This window comes from Xiphias gladius, chromosome 17 (assembly GCF_016859285.1).
Source record: "Xiphias gladius isolate SHS-SW01 ecotype Sanya breed wild chromosome 17, ASM1685928v1, whole genome shotgun sequence".
In the NCBI taxonomy this organism is placed as follows: Eukaryota; Metazoa; Chordata; class Actinopteri; order Istiophoriformes; family Xiphiidae; genus Xiphias; species Xiphias gladius.
This window is the reverse complement of record NC_053416.1, coordinates 5,436,477-5,458,115: the sequence shown is the minus strand read 5'-3', so window position 1 is coordinate 5,458,115 and position 21,639 is coordinate 5,436,477. Positions and strand designations below refer to the sequence as shown.

The following is a 21,639-nucleotide window of genomic DNA, read 5'->3' as shown; positions in this document are numbered from 1 at the left end:
GGAAGCATTTTTAGAAGTGCCTCCAAATTCCATGATTTCAGCAATTACCTTTCTGAGTAATACGTTATTATTGTCGAAATAAAATATTGCTGTTGTGCTTGGTCGGTTTCTCAACTGACATGAACAAGCCAGGTAAGTAATAAGGGGGTTTTATCAAAACTCCACATACTCCTGCTCCTCTATGAGTGTCTCAAAGCGTTGTGTTGAAAGTCGTCATTACCAATAGAACTGATGGCCAGACCGCTGAAAATAAAACCCAAGTTGTTTTAAACTGTAGTTTTCCTTTAATTTAATAAACTCCTCTTTACATCGAAGGCATGAGAAAGATCCAGGAGACATCTCGACCACATTTGACACCAAAGACCGTCCATGAGGAGAGCCAGCTACAACTGATATATATGATTGAAAGCTCAGCAAAGAAAAAAAAACCAGCTACAAATTTTGTTTTCCGAAGGACAAGAAGGAACTTCCAAAGTGGAAAAACTGTTTCTACAAGAAAGGAAGGTGTTTTGGTTTTTTTTTTTTTTTGCATTCAGCTTCACAAATTTTGCCAAACTCCTACACGAAACTGCCAGACTACACAACTTCACACACGTTGATGTAAACAATGTACATAATGTGAGAGCCACACATTTGGTAGTCAGCACACTGTGATAAAGGTTTTTAGGTTATGTCCTCGTGTGTGTTTTAGCACGTATGCTGAACAATGGGTTTTGGCCCTGTAGGTTAGCTCGTACTGAATGTTGCTAAGCTGCAGTTTCACTGCAGTCTCAACCTGTAATCAAGAAAGAAGACTTCTCTTTTCAATAATTTCATTCACATATACTGTTACTACTTTCATTCCACTTCAGTGGAATTCCACTACATTCCACTACCCTGCAGAGTCTTGTTAAAGGTAGATCATCCTGAGCGAGTGTATCTGCTGTATTGTACTAAAATTATATGGGATATCCCAAGTTCTCAGGTATTACACTAGTGCCACTAGTTACTCTGCCTCAATTTTCTGCCTGTTGTCTTTTTTTTGACTGAGACATTTAAAGGGGATGTTTGTGACTCCCTCCTTGTACACAAGCTGCTGTCGTCAGAAACACCTGGATGTTCTCATCGACTTTCAGTCTGAATTCCCAGAGGAGATATCCTCACAGCCAAAGGACAAATGAACGAGAAGCCATTGAAGTTCAAGGACTCGCACGCTCTAACACTGTCACTCTGACGACGCTGAACTTCAGCGCATCACCAGCGATGGCACCTCGACAGCAAGCCGGAGATCCATGAAATCGTCGTCACGCTGGCTCAGTGTTTCATAATAAACCGGGCAGTCTGTTGCTTTGTCATTTTACTTCCGGCTCTTCCACGCATGTGAGAGACAGGGATTTTCTTGCTTGATACCGCTTTACAAAAAAAGCACAGACAGACTGAAACCCGCAACCAACGCGCATGCAGGACTCATTCTGAGCGTGCTTGGAAAAAAGATGATTTCAAATTTCAGATTTCAGTTTTCAGTCTGTGATGCATAATTTGTAGGCGACGCTTTGCAACAGAAAATATTTCACTCCCCACGAGTGACGTTCCTCCAAGCCGGTCTGTAACAACTGTGTCCCTGTGTTGACCTGATGACCTCCTTCAAAACGCCAAAACACAGGAGCGAGATGCAGCACTTCCCCAAAGTTTCACAAAATCTAATAATCAGTGTCTGAGACATTGTTTTCAGACTCACAAATTAAATGAACGAACAAATGGATGAACAGTGACCAATCGTGCTCCCTCCCTCCCAAGAGTTGTTAGAATTTGTCAATAAACAGAGTGATGAGATGCAAACATGCTGATATTATCTCTGCCAAGGACGTTATGTTTTCACCCATGTCTGTCTGTTTTATTTGTCAACAGGGTTACGCAAAAAGTACACAGCTGTGGATTAATACACATGCCACAAAATAAATTACTACAGTGCCCATGTTCTTGGTAACGGAGGAACATGTCACCCAGTGTAACCCAGTGTGGCTCACTGACGTGTTTTCAATAGTAACTGGAGATAATGGAGCTCTGTGGCACAGAGAAATTAGATGTATCAGGTTTTGGATACACGGGCAAAACCAGTGCATTGTTGGTTTTGGTCTTTTCATTTGATTTTTTTTCATAATAAGAAGACTATATAATATCATCAGCCATATTCTTTAAAGCCACAGTGTCTAGAATTTAAAATGTGACATTGGCGAGTCCTATGCTAGTATCAAAAAAAAAAAGGCACTGTGATAGACAGTGTTGCGTTTGAAAGATGCTATGATCACATGGCAGTTTCGCACATAGTGGCTCTGAACTTAGCTTGTTTAACAAAATGGAAGGTTTTTGAAAAACTGAGCAAAATATCTAACACGTAAAGAGTAAATCATAGTATTCAGGGATCTAGTTATTGTCTTATAATGAAATGTGTTAATGAATTTATAAATCTTGGTATATTTGTTTTGTGAATGACGATTAATCTTCATAAGTCCATTTGTTGGCAGAAGCCCAGTTTCCCCCGCAGAGCTGAGCACCACAAATACATTCTCGGCCCGCTGAGAAACAGAGACTAACAAATGTCTCGAGCATTGTCTCATTTCTTAATGGTAATTACACCAAGGTGTCCCAGTGAACTTGATGCTGATACATGATATTGCAGTGTATATGCGAACTAACGGGAGGACCTTTGAAAGTTGTGAGATAACCAACGAGATAATTCTTTATTAGGAGCTTTACAGCCCAGTGACACCGGTAGCCCCACTGTGAATAATTAACAGCTACACTGTTAATCAAACACATGCAGTAGAATTTGTCTGAGGGTCTGGGTCTACAGAATGATTATCAATGACAAAGGGAACATACAACATTTGTCCCCGTCCTCCCACCAATTATCCCCATCAGCCTTCCTGACAGCAGCACGCCGAACCGTTGAATGGCCTAATCTCTTTTTACAAATTAGCTTCATCTCTCATCTCTCCTTCCCAAATGTATACTGCGCCCTTAAACGTCACATAGTAACACTGCCTATTCATAACCATTATCTCAGGGTCTTTGATAATGGGGCGAAACGGGGGCCGAGAAGGAGAAAGGAAAAAAGAAACAGGGAAATGTAAAACGGGGAGGAGGGGGGGCGAAAACAAGCAATGTGGTTCAATCTCAGATTTCCCGCTGGCCCTCAGCTATCAGAGCCATTGATTGGCTCATGTAATTCTGCTCTGATTTAGCTTGGCCAATCAATGGGCCGCAGACTCACTTCATGTGACTGTGCAGCCATTAGACTAAACGCGAAAAAAAAAAAAATCACCTAGTTTCTTCTCTTCCTGGAAATATACAGTTTACACCCACCCAAGTCTCCTCTTATCGCACCAGTCACCGAGAACTCTTCCAACAGCCATTTCCTGTCTCACCGCCTCATTTCAGTGTCTGTATTGACCGGGTGACACAAAATGCCTGACTCAAGGATGGTGTACCCTTGCAAGTAAATTACAAGCAAATATGGAGGGATTATTGAAACAAAAATATTCCAGGTTCTACAACCCTTATTGTAACAGAGTGGCTACTTATGTGCAAATTATTGGCATTTTTTAAGTAGCTCATAAAAAAATACTAAAGAAATTAGCAGTAGTTTCGCTCTGCATCATTATGCTTATGTACTGCAAAGGTTTTCTCCAAATAATCAAATGAACTGTATATTTAAGTATTTCTAAACTAAGACCATAATAATATTCATGCTCTTTATGAGTCCATGATAAGGATACATATCCCAGCTTATATTCTATTCTTGTGCTCATATCCTATTTTTCCTATTTTTCCCTGCATTATTCTATCTGCCGCTGGTACAACTCATTTCCCCACAGAGATCAATACAGCTTCATCTACTGTAATTTCATCTTCTAGGTCATTAATAGGCAAAACCTTGCAGATACACGAGTTTTAGTTATAAAAGCATTTGAGCTGAATGCTTACATCAGCAACGTTTCAAGGTTTTCTGTATAATGTTGCAAAAGAAAACTAACCTTTTTTTTTTTGGTGTAATGGTGTAGCCATAGAAAGTTGCCCAAGATATCATTCAATAACTGTAATACAGCTTGAATGAAGCACAGGTATAATCAGACAGAAGATATACTCTATATTCAGTGTTGTCATTGTTAAGGATTTCAAACTGTGTGTGCGTGTGTGTGTGTGTGTGTGTGTGTGTGTGTGTGTGTGTGTGTGTGTGTGTGTGTGTGGGCAGAAGCACAGAAGGAGAAACGTGAGGAAAAGACACTTCGCGAGGTGAAATGAAAAAATGCCTAAAAAGTCAAACTCTTTCTTAGAGTCATAACTTAAATCTGAAGACACAGTTACGATATACACATATTTTTAGACTCGCTGTGCAATATACTTTCCAAAGGTGCCATTATCTCCAGTGTCCATTGTGTATAACGTCCATACATCTGCTAAGAAATCATAGAAAAAATTCTTATACTTCCTAATAACAGAACTTGTTTCTAAATTTCATTCAGTATCAAAATAATCCAGTGATAGCTGTCTGTACATCCATGGGTACACTGCAAATAATAACTGCTAATATCTAATTCATCATGCTTTTAATGGTGTTAATTTGCCAAAATGTTACTTTGAAACCCCCCTGGAGATATTTGGAGGTCGTGGGTAAATTTAAATGGGAATATTGGCAAAATGAAAATGTAAGAGTAAACATCTCAAGACTTTTCAAAATACTTACTTTCCTCATCTGATTACAGAATGAGAAAATTTAATTACACACACACACACACACACACACACACACACACACACACACACACACACACACACACACACACACACACACACACACACACACACACACACACAGTCATTCAGTCAGACAGTGAGAAAGAAGGAAAGAGAGAGGATGTATCCCCTGGGACCATCACTAAAAATCACTGCCTACTACTATTAGCAGATCTAACCATGGCATTGTGTGTTGACTGCTGTTTGTGTGTGTTTATGTATGTGTGTGCGTGCAGCTGCTTTCCCCCTCAGCGTGTGCGGCTTTGCTCAGATCAGATGTGAACCAGCAGACACTCACAGACACGGCTGTACTGACACACCATACACATATACGTGTACTGTGCGTTCATTCAGCTTCACACACAGACACTAAGCTGTTTCCGTGACAGGACGGGAACACACAAAATGTGTGTTATTTATGTGTCTTTTTTGAGATGACAGCCGTTATAGCACTCTAATTTTAGTATTTACACCATTACTACTACTACCGGTACTAATCCTGACCCGAGTTTTACTAATAATAATGCCGATATTGCTATTCATCATAACAGAACCGGAGAGGCAACTTTTGAAGGATAAGTCCTGTTACAACTTGGGTCACACATTGGGCCATCGTTTCTATCGGTTACAATAACACTGTACTCACAAATGTAATTTCTAGTAGCAACATCCAAGTCCAACATGGCAAGATACACAAAGCAGTCTGATGATCAAATAAGTCAACAGTCCAATCAGATTATCTAAACCACTGGTGAGTACAGCGGAAGTGTTGGTAATAATCCCACAGGAGAACTGTGTGCATAGAGCTGCGATAAATACAGTAAGTCAAAGTTGAACCAGGAAGCCACTTTGTGAACGGTGATGGATATTTACAACAATCATTTTAGCCTTTGTTTTCCCTTTCAAACAAGTTTGACTAACCTGGGTGCTAGTTTACAACCCGTCTGACTGTCTGGCTGCTTGGAATTTCTTGGCCCATCTGACTTTAATTTAATGATGTGGGACATCCCAGATCACAGCAACTCAAGAAACACTTTGGTAGTTTGGAGAAAACGCTTATTCGCTTTCCGCCTGGGAATAAAATGAGAGGATTGACATCATTCCCATACCTCTGTGTTAAGTACAGAGATGGAGTCAGGATGTGATTAGCCTAGCTTAGCATAAAGGGCGGAAGCAAGGGGAAACAGCTGACTTGGCTCTCTCCAAAGTTCAAAAATACACCTACCTACATCTTATTGTTTCAACCATAAACAAACAGAAATGTAAAAATGACACTTCATGGTTTTAGAGGAAGTTACCTGCTGCAACCACATCCCATCTCCAGCTTCTTGCTACAAAATAATCATCTATTCCTTTAACTTTGTGGGTATACTGATACTATTACTGATGGGAATGATGCCAAATTTAGGACCCAAGTTGTATACTTAAATCACGTTCTTACACCTGTCGTACAGGAAACCTAATTTTCCTGGTTTTACTGTGATTAAAACCCCCAAATAAGTACATGAACACAACATAAAGACAACATGTGACCGACTTACAGGCGTTGGTGACGGCGAAGCTGTTGGCCGTCTCGATGTTGTCCACGTGAGGCACCAGGTTGAACGGGGCTTCCGAGGCGTTCGGGCTGGTGTTGTGCAGGAAGATTGCCAAACGAAAGGCCGTGTACTCCTGATCAGTGTTTCTGATGAACAGACCGCCTGAACAGAGGGGGGGGAGAAACACAGCTCTGATGAGGTACATGTGCGGGGGAAACAAAAAAAAAGCACCAGAGAAGAGTCCAAGCGCCCTCATCCACATGTTTAACCTCACTACAGACAGTTCAATTATTGCTGACTCGCACAGACGTGAAACAAGTGGCAGAAACCCACTGAAACAATCTCACCGCCATCTGCAAATGTCCACTCTTCATATAATATAAGAGATTGAGAGGTTTTCAAAAGGTTTTCTAGGAGACACACATACACATAAGCTGACATTGGAGTCACCATTTTCATTTCCCATGTGGGTGAAATGCTTGTTGTTGAGTTAGTAACGACCGAACCTAACTGTATACTTAAAGGCAGCAGTCAAGAGAATGAAACTCATCACAATTGTGATTCTTATACATCATCTGTGGGGGAGGACTACAAAGTCCAAATCACAGCCAATTGCAACTGTTCCTCCCCTGCTGAGGGCCACCTGGAGCCTCCTCAAGGGTCCTGATTAGAGAAGTAGAACTGAATCAGGGAAAAAAAAAGAAGTTATTTTCCATTGCCGTTCAAAAGGACCCATATGGGTGTTTACAGATATAGAGCGTACCCGTTACTGTATGATCATTTGTTGTCACATGGCCAAAGTTCTGTGCTTAGGTCATGTGATGACAGCTGAGCAAGTTTCATTCGCTGGAATGGCTGAGACATACAGTCGAATCAAAAGCAAGAAGGTCAAGCTTTAGTTTATAATATTTTATCACAGATATTTGTTCCAAAGGTCACGGATGACTGTCCCCACTGGTTACAATAAATATTCATATGACTTTATTGATCTGCCGCGGCTATGGTTTGGGTATGTTTAGGTTTATGCACAAAAACTACTTTGCTAAGATTGTGGAAAGATTGTGGTTTGGGTTAAAACAAGACAAAGAGTCTAGAGCCATGCTAGCAGCTCAGTGAGGCTGTACTTAGGCACAAGGGTGGTTTGAGCTAAATGCTTACGTCAGCATGCTAACATGCTCATAATGGCAACACTAAAACTGCTGGTGTTCAGTAGGCATAATGCTTACCGCGTTCAACTTCTCCGCTTACCATGCTAACATGCTAACGTTTGCTCATTAGCACTTACACAGCTGAGGCTGATGGGAATGTCAGTTAGAAATTTTGACCTGATGATGGATCTGAAGAATGAAAAGAGAGGGAATCGCTAAAGTTATTAAGGTTCATCCCGAGGGGAACATATACATCTGTAAGAAATGTCATTGCAAACCATCCAACTGAAAATGGTGCTAGGGGAAAGGTCAGTTGATCAGAGTCAGTAGAATTCAGCCTCTGGCTACCATGAATGTGTGTACCCAAATTGCCATCCATCCAGTAGCTGCTGAGATATTTCAGTTTGAACCAACATGGAGGACCAACTGACTAAGCAATCCCTATACCCATGTTGCAAGAATGCCTAAAAACCACGTGGTTAAGGTTTGGGAAGGATCGCTGTTTGGGTGTAAAACAAACAAAACAAACAAACAATCTTGTGTCAAGGTTACTTGATTAAGGTTTTGGAAGGATCGTGGTCAAGGTTTAAAGAAACCAAGGTGATTGACAGGTAAACATTGTTCGCATTAGGCCTTTGAACAAACAACTAATGCTGTTTTTCTTGTGAGGACAACTGCAATATGGGGTTTTAAAAGCAGTCACCAAAAGTTTATTATGGTGTCACAGTCTGCTTTAGTAGCTACAGTCAGAGGGGAACCTCTATCATATTAGAAGTGGACACCACTGACTGTACAATATATAAAATGTAATGAAAGGCCAATATTGGTCTGGTAATTCACTTTGTCAATATCCTATTGCTGTCAATTCAGCCTTAATGCTACAATATAGCAACTCATGGCTCTTTAAGCACCACTAAGCTTTGTGGCGATGTAGGTTACAGTCTGTTTAACATATAAATCGTCTTTGTTTCATATTAATGCAAGCAGAAAAAAGTTACATGATATTTACCAGATATCCTACTGGAAATACAGCAGTTCCAGCTCCAGTATCAATCATTTCATATATGGCTTTGCTCTTGGTCGCTTTTTTCTTTCTTTTGCATCACAGCCTTGTTCATATACAAAGATCTTAACTAAGCTGTTCATGGTTGTGCAAATGTCATTGGTGTTTTAAATTAGAAGCAGTTTGTTTCACATTTCAAAATCTAACTTAAGGCTATAGTTCTTGGGAAGAGACTGTTTAAATGTCATTTGAAGCAAAATGCCAGTGTGTTCTTTTACAACTGACCTCTTTAAAAGTCAGACTTCAGAATATTTTACTCCTTTACGAAGTCTGGTCATATAAATCCCATCCATGGCTCTAGTAAAGATAAAGCAATGGACCTGTTCTGATTCTCATATAATTCTTAATGTGATGGTTTCATGTCCCATTGACTCAGACTTGTTACCAAACGCTCGCAGGAAGTGGTGTGAACAGTTTGTACATCTTGGCTCCCAATCAGTAGGAATGCCCTTTACACATTTCAGATTTGAAAATGTATCTTCACTGCTGATTAACAGAGGATAAAATCTGAGCTGAATATACTGCCACTTATTCAGCTATGACTTTCCCCGCTGTGTGATGTAAGACAGCATTATGCCATATGGTTTGCCAAAAACAACACTCCTGTTGTGTAAATGGGGCTGGGTACGTGGTGATGTAACTGGTCTCAGTAAGTCCGAGAATATGGAAACACCAGTTTAACCTCAGTGAATAACCTCCAAAGAGTCAGTCTTAAGAGAGTTATATCCACACACACAGCCAGGCTACTCAGATGATGTTCGGATCTTCTTCAAAAGTGACATGAGCTTCAGGATCCTTCAGAGAGAACCTATAAATCCTCACAAAACTCTGAAAAACCTTTTAATGTTGCCTGGAATGTCAATTTTCAAAATCGTGATTCACTTTGAAGGTGGATTTGAATCTGTGTGCTTTGCTAATGTATAGAATCTAATCTTTTTGGACATTTTTATGATTTTTTTTTTTTTTAGACCCCCCCCCCCCCCAACTCATGCAGTGTGCGTTGTGACATGTATGTGGATGTGTATGTGGAGCTACACCCCGGCCAATAGAAATAAGACAGTACAGCAAATGAATGAAAAAAGGATGAACTAGAATGGCAGTCAGCAGAGCACATACTTCCGCCGAGGCCACACTTTGATGAAAATGCCTAAAAATGTCCTATCTCGCAATGTTAAGGAAAGAGATAAAAGATTGCTGCCCCCATCCTTCGTTTTGGTAGTTTCTGTGTAATCCTGCTGACAGATAAACAAACAGACAAACAAACAAACAAACAAACAGACAGACAGACATGGGTGTAAACATAACCTCCTTGGCGGAGGTAATGAAAAGTAGGATCTATAATTCTCATGATCCATCCTCACATATATCACCATGTGTCAGAATTAATCTGTGGCAGTTGGAGAGCATGTTTGCCATGACTGTTTGTGCACTTGTTTCTGTGTTGCATGCATGTGTACACAAGACTTGACTGGAGAGATGTTTACCATCTCTAAAAGCTGATGGAGCGCTGAGGTGGCTGCTCAAAAAACGATGTTAAGTGTTAAATGAAGTCTGATGGGTCAGGACACACTGGCATAGTGTGGATTCTCACCCTCAGTGGTCAGGTTACAGGATTGAGATGGGAAATATGAAGACACAAGAGGTACATCAACAATGTTTGCTATCACTGGCAGCAATCCTGTTAGCCAAACGATAAGAAGTGATTATACTTATAATTAAAAGTATGTGGACACTGTGTTTGACACAGCAGAGAAACCATATCAGCTAAAACGCTCCAAATGTTTTGTTTGTTTGTTTGTTTGTTTTTTTTAAGCCTAAATCAGCAGCAAAATGTCACTTGAATGCCTGGAACATGATGGCACAGCAGTTCCACAGATGCAGCTTTAAACTCCCACCCAGCTCAAGCGTCCTCAGTTACAGGGGTGCTGTTCTCCAAAAGACCCTGACCTCTGACCTCCCTGGAGGGGCCCGGGGATTCGAGTATCGCGTTGATATAAAAAGGACAAGGAGAATCATTTGAACAGCTTGTCATTTTTCATCCGCCTGACCGCTTCTGATGTGCCTCAACTCCGCTACAAGCGGGGGTGCATTGGAGGGTAAACCCGCAAAAAAGTCAGTCTGAGCAAATAATCTCATTCCAGAAATAAGGGTTTCAGCACCTTCTTCGGGCTAAAAAAAACAAACAATTCATTAGTGAGCTTACGCGATTTTTACATGAAAAAGCATGAATGACTGCTTTTCTGATAATTGATTTTTTTTTTTTTTTTTTTTTTGGGAGGGAGGGCTGTGGTGATCAACAACTGGAGGTCACAGTTTGCCCCCTTTTCATTCCCTGCCATTAAATCATGCAAGTCAATCTGCCTGCTACAGCGGTGAAATGAACCATGAATCAGTCACCTTTATTTCTTCCCATGACAAACACTGTTAAGTTGTTAAATGCAAAGATGGAGATGATTAAAAAAAATAAAAAAATAAAAAAATAAAAAGTGAAGCTGGGGAAGAGGAAACAGTGATGCTGTAAGGCCTATGGGTCCTATAGGTCTATTGCAGCGCCAGGACCGGGGTCTGCCAGAGTGTTAGCAGCAGTCAATGCACAGGCAGCCTGCATAGGGAACACACACACACTTTGCTGCTCTGATCTGCTGCAGTGGCGGAGTGCATTGGGATACACACTCTAGCCTGCAGACACAAAGCGCATTAGGTGCGTGTGTGTGTGTCCGTGTGTGTGTGTGTGCGTGTGCGTGTGCGTGTGTGTGTCAAACATGCACAGCATCAACTGAGGTAAGAATCCCGTCCGTATGTGATAATTTAGAGAAGAAATGTAAAAGAAAAGACTGCGGAGGAAAATCAACAATTTCGACTTTGAGTAGTGCTGAGGTGTTAAACGGCAGGACAGAGGCAGCAGACAGGACGTCCACACACGCATCCACATGATTCATTTCTCTGGTTGGAATTAACGGCGAGGCTCACACTTACCGATCTGAACGCTGCTCGGGAAAGCTCCCATTGTCAGTCCCCAAAAGCCAGAGAATATCAACAGAAACCAGTCGCGAGAAGAAATCCTCATTTTGTTTCGGTTACAAACTGATGAGAGACATCGAGCAGGTTTCATTAACACCCCTGGGCCAAAAGCAACATCACAGGGTACAAAAAAAAAACAAAGAGGTAAAAAAAAAAAATGTAAATGCCCGTTAAATATCCATGTCTGCCTCTGATGGCTTTTTCTTGGATATCCCCCCGCAGTGCCGCTCGTTTGTGCCGTCAAACTGCGTCCGTCCGTCCGGCGCTGGAGATTTTGCGCACACCAACCACCAAGATGAGGTGGGAGGGTGTGTGTGGGGAGGGGAGAGAGGGGTGGTGGTGGTGGTGGTGGTGGTGGTGTGATGGGGGGGGGGGGGGCATTAGCCAGCGGCGGCCAGTGTGCGTCTGGATGCGGCTCAACTCCACATCACAGCAATAACACACATGCGCCCTTTTACCCGACCGGGACAGGCAGGAGGGGCGTCAGTCAGTCCGCTCAGCGCCGAGCCGCGGAGAAGTCCCCGCGGATCATTTCACACCAAAACTTCCAGAACCGCTGATACCAAAAACACAGTGATGTGATCACTGATGACTGAAGAGAACATTTTTTTTTTTTTCGCTCCACCATGTGACAAATTCTTAAAGATAGCTCTTCTGGCAGAAGAGGATAAATGTTTCTCAACCCGCGACCCCACTGTCCTCCTCATGTTTAAACGGTTCTTTAAACGGCCCTTAATGTGCTGCACGGTGCCGTTTAAAGCGCGTAAACTGCCCCAATTAATAGGATTACGACGAACAAGCTGCAGCCCGTCTATGGGGCGGTTTTTTCTTTTTTTTTTGTAAACTCTGCTTATTCCATTTTTCCAGACGCCACTTTCTTTTTGCGGGACCAAATGGCTTCACACTGGGTTGTTCGGTCACATTCGTGATTTTCACTGTAGTGGAAATGGTTCCTTGTGTCTCTGGGTTCCAAGTGCAGAGCAAAGGAACCAACCGATGCCCCGGTAAGTAAATAAACAGCACAGCCCCGATTCAGTGCCAACCGGCGTAAAAAAAAAAAAAAAAGAAAAGAAAAGTGTTTGACCAATGTTTCCAACGGCAAAAATGGTTCTCCACGGTTCTAGTAAAACCTACACCGGGCTTTAATGCGCCTTCAGCGGGCGTCAGCCCCACAAGGACTTACTCTCAAACTGCAGTTCCTCTAATGGCCACTAGATGCTGGGTCTGAGAAAACCCCAAGGTGATTCCCCAACCCAGAGGGACCTGAAGGACAGGTTCACATTTTTTTTTTTTTTTTTCCCCCCCCATCTTAAAATCAGACCGACTTGTACGTTGATGGGTGTCAAACATCTATGGAGAACCACGAATAAAAGAGATATACTCAATCAGGAGTTTCTGACCTGTGGCATTTGAAAACCGAAACGAAATGAAAACTGGAACAGCATGTTCACCTTGGTTAAATTTGGCTCGGTTTCATAGATAACATGTGAACTATATGAGAAAGATTGATCATGTAACTCTGTCTGGTTTCATGTTTGAAGAGGTTACTCAGCTTTAAAGTGGCAATAGACACCCTCCTCCCCCCAACGTCAACATAGCGTCATCCAAGATGAATAAATAGCAAAGTCTACTATGGAAGGAACCGAGTTAGCTGGATGCGTATTAACGGGATCATTTTAGCTAACTAACTAACTGATGTTATTTACCAAACATTGTCTAAGATACATTGAAGAACACGTTTTCCTGTTGTGTTTACAAACACCGCCCATGTGAACAAACCACAGAAAATAATAATTTAGCATTCTAATGTTTTTGAATCACAGATCGTGCCTTTAATCCACCGTGAAGACCTAAAATTGTTTTTTCCTCACATCCCTTGCAGTCTGAGATGAGATGGAAATCTTTTCTTGTTTTACTATCAACTACCTCATTCTGACCTGCTCTAGCAGACTGCTCTCTGGTATTAACGGTGTACTTTGTTCTGCACTGAATTTTGGTGTATTGGTACATATTGGTATGTATTTGAAATGTGTTTCTTAAGCCCAAAACAGATTGAGGACAAATGATGATGACACTCTGGAAATAAATTTTAAAAAAGCCTTTTTGGGCCTCTTTTTTCTGAGTTTGTTTTGCTATGTTATTGAGACTTTCACAAAAAAAAAAAAAAAAAAAATTATGTTGGAAATATTTCAGCATTCTGACTTTTGTGCTGTGAGACAGTAAAATGAGAATGAAGCTGAAAGTACGTGGTGTGAAATGGGTATGTTTTCGGCGTGTTGTGAGGTCTTCCTAATGACCCCGTTGACGGTTAAAAAGCTCCACCGGCACCAATGTTCCCTTTTAGGCGATGGTTTAATGAACTGAAGCTTTATTACTCTGATAATAAAAAAAATAAAAATAAATAAATTGATCATTTTAGTCAGTAGGATTGCCTCAGTTTGTCTACAGAAATTTATGTAAAATAAAGTAAATTAGAAGTTTTGTCTGCATCTTCCGAGGAGAAATGAAGTGTTACGAGACATTAGGGAAGTGTAGGCTGGTGTCCTTGGGGTGATGCAGTGAAAAGTAAACAGCGGTAGATAGGGAAACTGCAGACAAGCTCACGTTTTGCTGATTTTGAGGTTTGCGGTAGCCTCAGTTAGACCCGCTTGAAAGTGATTAATTATGTGTGAGACACCGTTGGAGGAAGAGCAGGAAGCTGATTTTTGTTTTGCCAACGTGACAAAAGGCTGGGTAACCTTCACCGAAGCGTCAGCGTTCCAGCGTGTTAGGAACCCGAAAAACGGAACATCTGTTCAGAAGGAGGATCAACACACATTCATCCATGAAGAGTGATAAAAACATTTTAAAATTCAGTCTGTGACAGCAAAGAGTAATACGCCTGTCCTATCTTGAATCATATTAATGGGCCAGTTCCATTCACAGATGAAGCAAAACAGTAAAACATTTGCCTGTTTGAGCTTCTCAAATGGCAATAATTGCTGTTTTCCACTGTCAAACATAGTAAACTGAATACGTCTGGGTTTTGGACTGTTGTTCAGTCTAAAGAAGACACATGAAGACGTCACCTTAGGCTGTGGAAAATCGTAATAGGCCTTTTTCACTGTAACACTGACAGGCAAAACGATTAATTGAGAAATTAATCGGCAGATTAATTGATAGTAAAATCATCATTAGTTACCAGCCCTTGTTTCCTAGTGAACTTCCATGCTCTTCTTCTCTTCTGTATCCTGTTGTATTTGTGGCTGCAAAGGTCTGATTTCCTCCCAGAGATCAATAACAATTCATTTTATTTACACCCTGTGAGAAAATGCCGGTAACATCTCAAGAAACTGATGTGATTCTAGTGAATACACTCATCGGTCTGTCGATACTTTATCATAAAGTCATTAGTAATGTAATTCTGCAGCATATATTCCATACGGGCAAAAAAAAAAAAAAAAAAAATACTCTTAATATTGTGGTTAGAGCTAAGCTTTGCTTTTCCCCTAAGCTTTGTTGCTACGAAGCAGAAAATGGTCTCTCACTGTGCACCAGTTCTGCAAAAAGCAATTGTCCTCCATGGACTGTCGGGCAGATCGCGCGCATCCTAATCGCAAGTCCTTGGAATTTGCATCATATGTACATCTATTTGAAAGTATTTGCTCTGGTAGCACTTAAGGACGATGAGCGAAAAGTGCAACGTTGTTTGTCTCCCAGTTTGAGGTTGTACAGTAACGCGTAGTGGAAAAACTCCGTCAGTTCATCTCCGGTGGATATCAAACCTGTGCATGCGCTTTTCACATTTCTAATTTTTATTGTCGTGAGGCAGCCTGAACACAAAACCCATTAAACTGGACATTTTTCACGTAGTATCGATATAATGACAGGAAAATATCAATCAAGAAGCAACTGGCTACTATTTTTTGGTTTCTGATGTGTATTAAATGTGGCAAAATACTGTAAATCTCTGCGATTTGCATTACTGTTCCTTCAGAAAAAGGAAAAGTTATGTTGCTCTACCCAAACAAAAAAAAAAAAAGCAACTGTTTGGCTTTTTATTGGAGTGCCTGAACGACAACTCAACTTGGGCACGTTAAGCACAGACACAACGTAGCAAAACGACATCTGAACGGAAACGGCGGTGCGTTGAACACCCCGTTGTGTTACACACGTGCGCTTCCTTTCATATATGACAGGGCTTATAAACACAGCACGACGGTGCACACCGTTCTCAGACTGAACGTGCCCCAGGACTTAACAGTGTTCATGGGCGTGGAGCTGTCCACGGTGCTGAATGCCATTAACTGAGTTACTGTGGACGGCAGGGGGAAAAAAAAAAAAGAATAAAAAGCGAGTCAACACCTGACTGGACTCCGTGTGGCACCTTTTGATTTGCTAAATTCAGAGACACAAAAACATGTTTAAAGGAAATTTGACATCATGTGAAATACTCTTTCAAAGAGCGAGATAACAACTTCACGTCTGTGAGGCGAGTGCCAAGCTGGAGTCACACCCCTGAAGCTCACCACATAGCAGACTCCATCTCATTTATCCGTATGCAAATAGAAAATGTAAAAATGAGGGGGAGTCGCCTGCTGCATGTGCTAATAACCCACAGTATTTCTTAACAAATAACGGCTCGTCTATCCATCCAGAACCTCCGGGCAGGATGTCTCGCTACAGTTGGTCGGTACAGTATTGACAGTATATTCTCGATGAGGTTCGGGTAGAGGTCTCCCTAAGTCCACAATGGAGCCAAACCTGACAATGTCACTGTGGCGGTAGGACTGTGTTGACCCCAAGCACGGTCCCTGACGGAAAAATACGGAAATAACGGAAATCATTTTTCAAGGATACTCGTTTTTTTGGGATTCACTTACATACGCTTATGCACATTCATGCTCACACTCCTGCATGCGCACTTTCACACCTACGTGTACGTGTCGGTGCGCACGCGGCCATGTACAACACATTCGCACATAGACAGTAGATATACGCATGCACACAGTCAGTTTAATCTGCTCTGTTGTTTTTATCCCGAATCTTTTTCATCCACTTATGAGTTTAACTGCTTCAACCTGAATTTAAAAGCCTAACAAGGGACGGGTTCTGCAAATCCGCTTCAGGCAAGATGTTGCATTGCTTTTTTTTTTTTTTCCTGTGTAAGAAGGTTTATTTGTCTGTCTGTTAAATAAACCACCTTTTTTTTTTTTTTTTTTTTTTTTGGTGCAGAAAGGCAGAGAATTTTACTCAGAAAGGCGACCAAAACTTTGTGAGCACCACAGGTGGGAAACCTTACAAGACCAACTATGCGATGGCATAGAGGCGCCAACTCTCCTTCATGCACAGCGATACCAAAATCCAAAAACGAATATAAAATAATGGCCACCCGGGATTCTTCAAACATCCCAACTGACCGGTCCTCCATCAATGTAAAGGTGGATAATGAATGGAGAATACCTCTAGGCAACAATACATTTTATTAAGTGTTTTTCTAAGGATTTGCTCGTGCTCCCTCACAACAAGAAGTCTTTCAAGTGCAAATTAGACAGTCAGGCTCAAGTTGTATATTTTATCCAATTGTGAGAGCCGTCTATACTTGCTTGCAAGAACAAAAAGGTACCAACACTGCGACGCAGGTTGTGAAACCGAGGACGTAGTGATCAAGAACAAGTTATATTCGTGGTGATAAAACGGAAGCTTCTAAGGCGTAAGTCCTTGAAACAGTCTCCTTTCAGCGTTGAAACTTGCTCGAGTTAAAGCGAACACCCCGTCTGCCGTTTCTGGCTGCCAGATCTGGGTTTGTGCAGAGTCCTGACGCAGCTGCCCGTGCAGCTTCTGAAGGCCTGCACTGATTAAACAGTGTAAATATAAGAAATTTATCAAAAGCACGAGCCGACATCATGATCTGCTAAATGATTACCTACCCCAAGTAAGGATCCAGTTCCCACGTCAGGATTTTTTTTACGCTGCACCAAAAATGATTGACACCCATTAAAAACGTCAATATATGTAAAACTCTGGTCGATATACGTAAAAATGGTGGGTATTAATATGAACTCAGAGTTTGGTGTGCAGCTTGAGCAACAGCACCACACTGCAGAGGGAAACATGACTTTTCTGTATGTACAGTCTACCTCACACCCATTAAAGGCACCACTGTGATAAACCCTCTGCCACCGCAACCACCACCCTGTTGTTTTTAAAAATACATCAATGCAATCTCTTTCCAGCATTAAATATCACACGGCTCCCGTTCCATTATCCAATTTATTGTGGGGCGGGTTTTTTTCCGGCACGAGACAACATCATAGAGATGACACGTCGGCGTGATGTATGTCGGGCGTCTGCATCAGTCTCACCGGCAGTTAGTCTTTTAAGTTCAGTTCATTTTTTTTTTTTTTTCTTCTTCCCTTCAACAATAAGGTCGTTCTCATGCCTCAGGGTTGTCAGGGAGACACATCAAGAGATGTTAAATAACTCGGGCCATATTAAGTCTCACACAAAGCAGTGTTAGCGGCACTGCGGACCCCCACATTTAACGGTTTGGTGCATCGGATTTGCTGAGGATGCTGCATCTGTCCAGACCTTCACTGTTTTATCCTCTTTCACGTCCGGACGTATGGCTTAAACTAATAACATCAGACCAGGCGCCCTCTCTGCAAAGCCGCGTCCTTCATCACACAACCTGTCATTTTGGGGCTTATTTACATTTTAATTTTTTCTTTTAGCCTAAAAATCAGACGGATGAAATCTTATCTTGAAAGCAAGTTTCCCGAGGTTGGACTGAAAATGCTCTTTCTTGGCCTTGACTAAAACGAGACCGAACTCTTCGCCACGTTTTTGTCAGCTAGTCTCCTGATGACTGAAAAGGTCAAAGGTTTCTGTTGACTAAAACTAGACTAAAATGTCCAGGGTTTGGGTCGACTAAAAAGGGGGACATAAAAGGGAAGGGGGTGACTAAAACTAACATGGTTCCGTTACCGTCATCTCACTGGGTTAATAAATAATCCCCGTGAACGCAGAACGGTTCTTACACATACTTCTGTTACTACCGCCTTTGCAGCCTTTGCGCATTCAACCGATTAGCGACTACGGACACGACGAAAAAAAAAAAATTTAACCGGAAAAAAGAGGACAAAACTCAATAAATGAAGAGTATGGCACCACGGCGGGTGACCACGGCCTTTATGTCGCAGTATTGGCCTGCGCTACGGAAATCAAACAGCCATGTCACTTCCTGTAGCGTTAACGGCGGAATAAAGCGTCACTAAGGAAGACACCGCTTCCGTTGCTAAGCAACACCGCGGTTGTCGACGTTGTCCTTCTGCACAGGCTGTTACGGAAGCCGTGGAGTTGTTGTCGTACTCACCTGTCCGAACGTTATTCCGCGAGCCTCGCCCCTCCGCGGTCTGCTCTGGGTTCAACTTCTCTGCTCCTTCATTCTCAGCACAACAACAAAACATAAAAAACAACAACAACAACAACAACAACAACAACAACAACAACACAGCCAGTCCACTCAGCCCTTCCGGTCTCGCTGGTTCCTCAAAGTTTTCAAAACACCGAGCAGAACGAGCTCTCGAGTCTTCACCGCAGGTAGACGGGTCCACCTGAGCATTTTAGCATTTTAGCCTTTAGCCTTTAGCCTTTAACCTTTAACCTTTAACCTTTAGCCTTTAGCCGCGCCCAGCATGCACCTGCCGACGCAGCAGCACAGGTGTGTTTGATTTGCGTCACATGGCGTAATCGCCGGGTGGTGCGCTAAGTCGGTGATTAAATTATTATTATTATTATTATTATTATTATGACCAGGTATCTTAACCATGTACTCCATAATGACACCACCCTCGGTTCTATTGTATAGTTGGGCATTTTTCTAACTCTTTACCCCCCCCACAGTTGTACGATTATAAAATGTCTCCACAGGAGGAAGTTCCAATCTTTGGCACATACTGCACGGTAATAAAATACCTGCAGATGTCATTATATCCGCTTACATCTACATTATAGTGTGTTTAATGAATGTTCGTATACTGCTTATGAATACTAAATAAGTGTAAAGTGTTCCCAAAGTCCTCAGTATATTGGCACATTTCTGAAAAATATATTATGTAGTATCGATTTATAATCATTGATGCATTCATGTACATATCAATTTAATGTTGCAGCTTGCAAAGCTGGGGCTAATTTTAATCACTCTATGAACTGCTGTGTAGGTTGTGAATTTCCCTCTGGCGAACAATGACGCCCCGTCTTTATCTAGAATAATCTGCCAAGATTTATTGGTTGATTATATCTCGCATTATTAATCTGACACCGCAAAGTAACCGGTATCTAAAACGGTGAAATGTAGATAGTGGAGTAGAAAGAAAATGGAAATCCTCAAGTAAAGTACAAATACCTCAAAGTTGTACTTAAGCACAGTGCTTGAGGACTATTAAGGTTTTCTCTAATAAAAAGCATTGCGTTACAGGAGAAGTAAAGAATGCCCTTAACGAACTTGCTATACCAAAGCTCTTCAGGAAGGTCTGAAGACGATTACCGGGTATTGTAGGTCTAAGGCAGGCCCTCAAAAGTGCACTGACCAACCAAACGAGGCTCGATTTGATGAGCAGGACTTTTTTCCGAAGCTCCCGATAATCCTTCTTCGGTCCTTAAGTCAGTGGAGAACTCAGGCCAGGGAAGGTCCTTTTTTTGTCCTCGCCTCTCTCCCTTTGCAAAGTACCTGTATCATGAAAGGACATCTTGTACAGTTCCCATTCCTGGGACACCAAATGTATTTCATCTTAAAAATCACAGACCCAGAGCCCTAACATCACACATTACGAAATGTTTTGAGTGGGTTATCTCAGAGCTGTTATCCAGTAAGGTTTCTTTCTTCCAAGACCCATTACAATGTTGCTCACAGGAAAGATGTGGTTGTTGAAGATGCACTTATTTATACGGTTCATAATACTTATAGCCATTTGGGAATAAAAGGTTTAGTCCAGTGAGCATAGTGTTTTGTCTGTACCTCATCTCTTAAGCATACCAGCTAATGTCTTCTAATGTTCATAGCTCCACCAAAGGGTGCATCCTCCTTGTTTCTTATGATGGTGGTGGACAACCCGACTTTCTGGGAATATGTTGCCTCGTCCTTTGTATGGAGTGTGAATTCAGCAGTCGGCCATTTTCTTACACATCGCCTGTTTAGGGTGTGTATTTAAACAGTGAGGAAACTGTTCAAACACTGAGCATGCAGAGGTTAATGGCTCTAAATGGCACAGTATGTTAAAGCTAGACTTCCGAGGAGCTTCGCTAACACTGCCGCTACTCTCCCTCACGCTCTGCTCCCAGTGGATGAGGGTCTAAGTCTGACTGACTTTATGAATGAGGTGTGTGTGTGTGTGTGTGTGTGTGTGTGTGTGTGTGTGTGTGTGTGTGTGTGTGTGTGTGTGTGTGTGTGATGGATCTCTGCCATAACTCTGGAGTTGAGCAGATGGGAACCCTGCCGTCGGTTTTTCCTGTTCACATCAGGGGTGACGGAGAGTGTTGTTCAACCGCTGTTAGGGAATCCCATGCACACAGTGTCCCTCGCTGTGTGCGTGTGTGTTCATCCTCAGGTATGTGTATGTGTATGTTTATAAGTAATAAAAATAAGATAATGATAATAATCAATATGTATAAACTTAGCAGCTCAACAGAACTTCGATTCAATTTCCAGCTCTCTTCACACACTTTTTCTAAGCTGGTTTTAAAAGTATAAAAATGCTTTTGACAATTTCCAGGACTGCAGAGTGTAAAAGTTAAAAAAAAAAGACATGGCCAAAAAAAAAAAAAAAAAAGGTTTGTTGAGAGGGGGAAAAAAAAAAAATCTCTTTTCAACCACCTCTCTTCGCCATTGTGAAGTGTCCTTTCAACAAAACCGTCTGCCAAGCCAATGATGAGTCTGTACGGAACCTCAGACACTTTACGTCTGTATTACAGCACTCAGTTTAACCATGTACTAGAGCATTACTCTTCAGTAGGAGACGGCAGCATGACAAGTGGATATAATCAAAATGTTAACCTTAATTTCTTATCAAGAGCAAACGTTAATAGACCCTCAAAAAGTATCTGAAAGTTCATT

The 21,639-nt window shown here is 41.7% G+C and overlaps 1 protein-coding gene and 1 long non-coding RNA gene across 4 annotated transcripts in view; both read right to left on the bottom strand.

Moving 5' to 3' along the window:
• gria4b (glutamate receptor, ionotropic, AMPA 4b) overlaps positions 1 to 11,592 on the bottom strand; it is a 118,911-nt gene extending 107,319 nt beyond the window's left edge. For all 3 annotated transcript variants that reach the window (XM_040150636.1, XM_040150638.1, XM_040150639.1), the window contains exons 1-2: positions 11,502 to 11,592; positions 6,318 to 6,476 (exon numbers count right to left, since the gene is read on the bottom strand). In XM_040150636.1, the coding sequence (XP_040006570.1) occupies positions 6,318 to 6,476; positions 11,502 to 11,592 (250 nt within the window). The remainder of the gene's footprint in view (positions 1 to 6,317; positions 6,477 to 11,501) is intronic.
• A 5,430-nt stretch (positions 11,593 to 17,022) lies between these two features.
• Positions 17,023 to 18,640, bottom strand: LOC120802627. The gene is made up of 3 exons (XR_005709249.1): positions 17,891 to 18,640; positions 17,456 to 17,497; positions 17,023 to 17,379 (listed from the first exon to the last, which is right to left on the bottom strand). It is a non-coding gene; the product is annotated as an uncharacterized LOC120802627 (long non-coding RNA).
• Between the last annotated feature and the right edge of the window lie 2,999 nt (positions 18,641 to 21,639).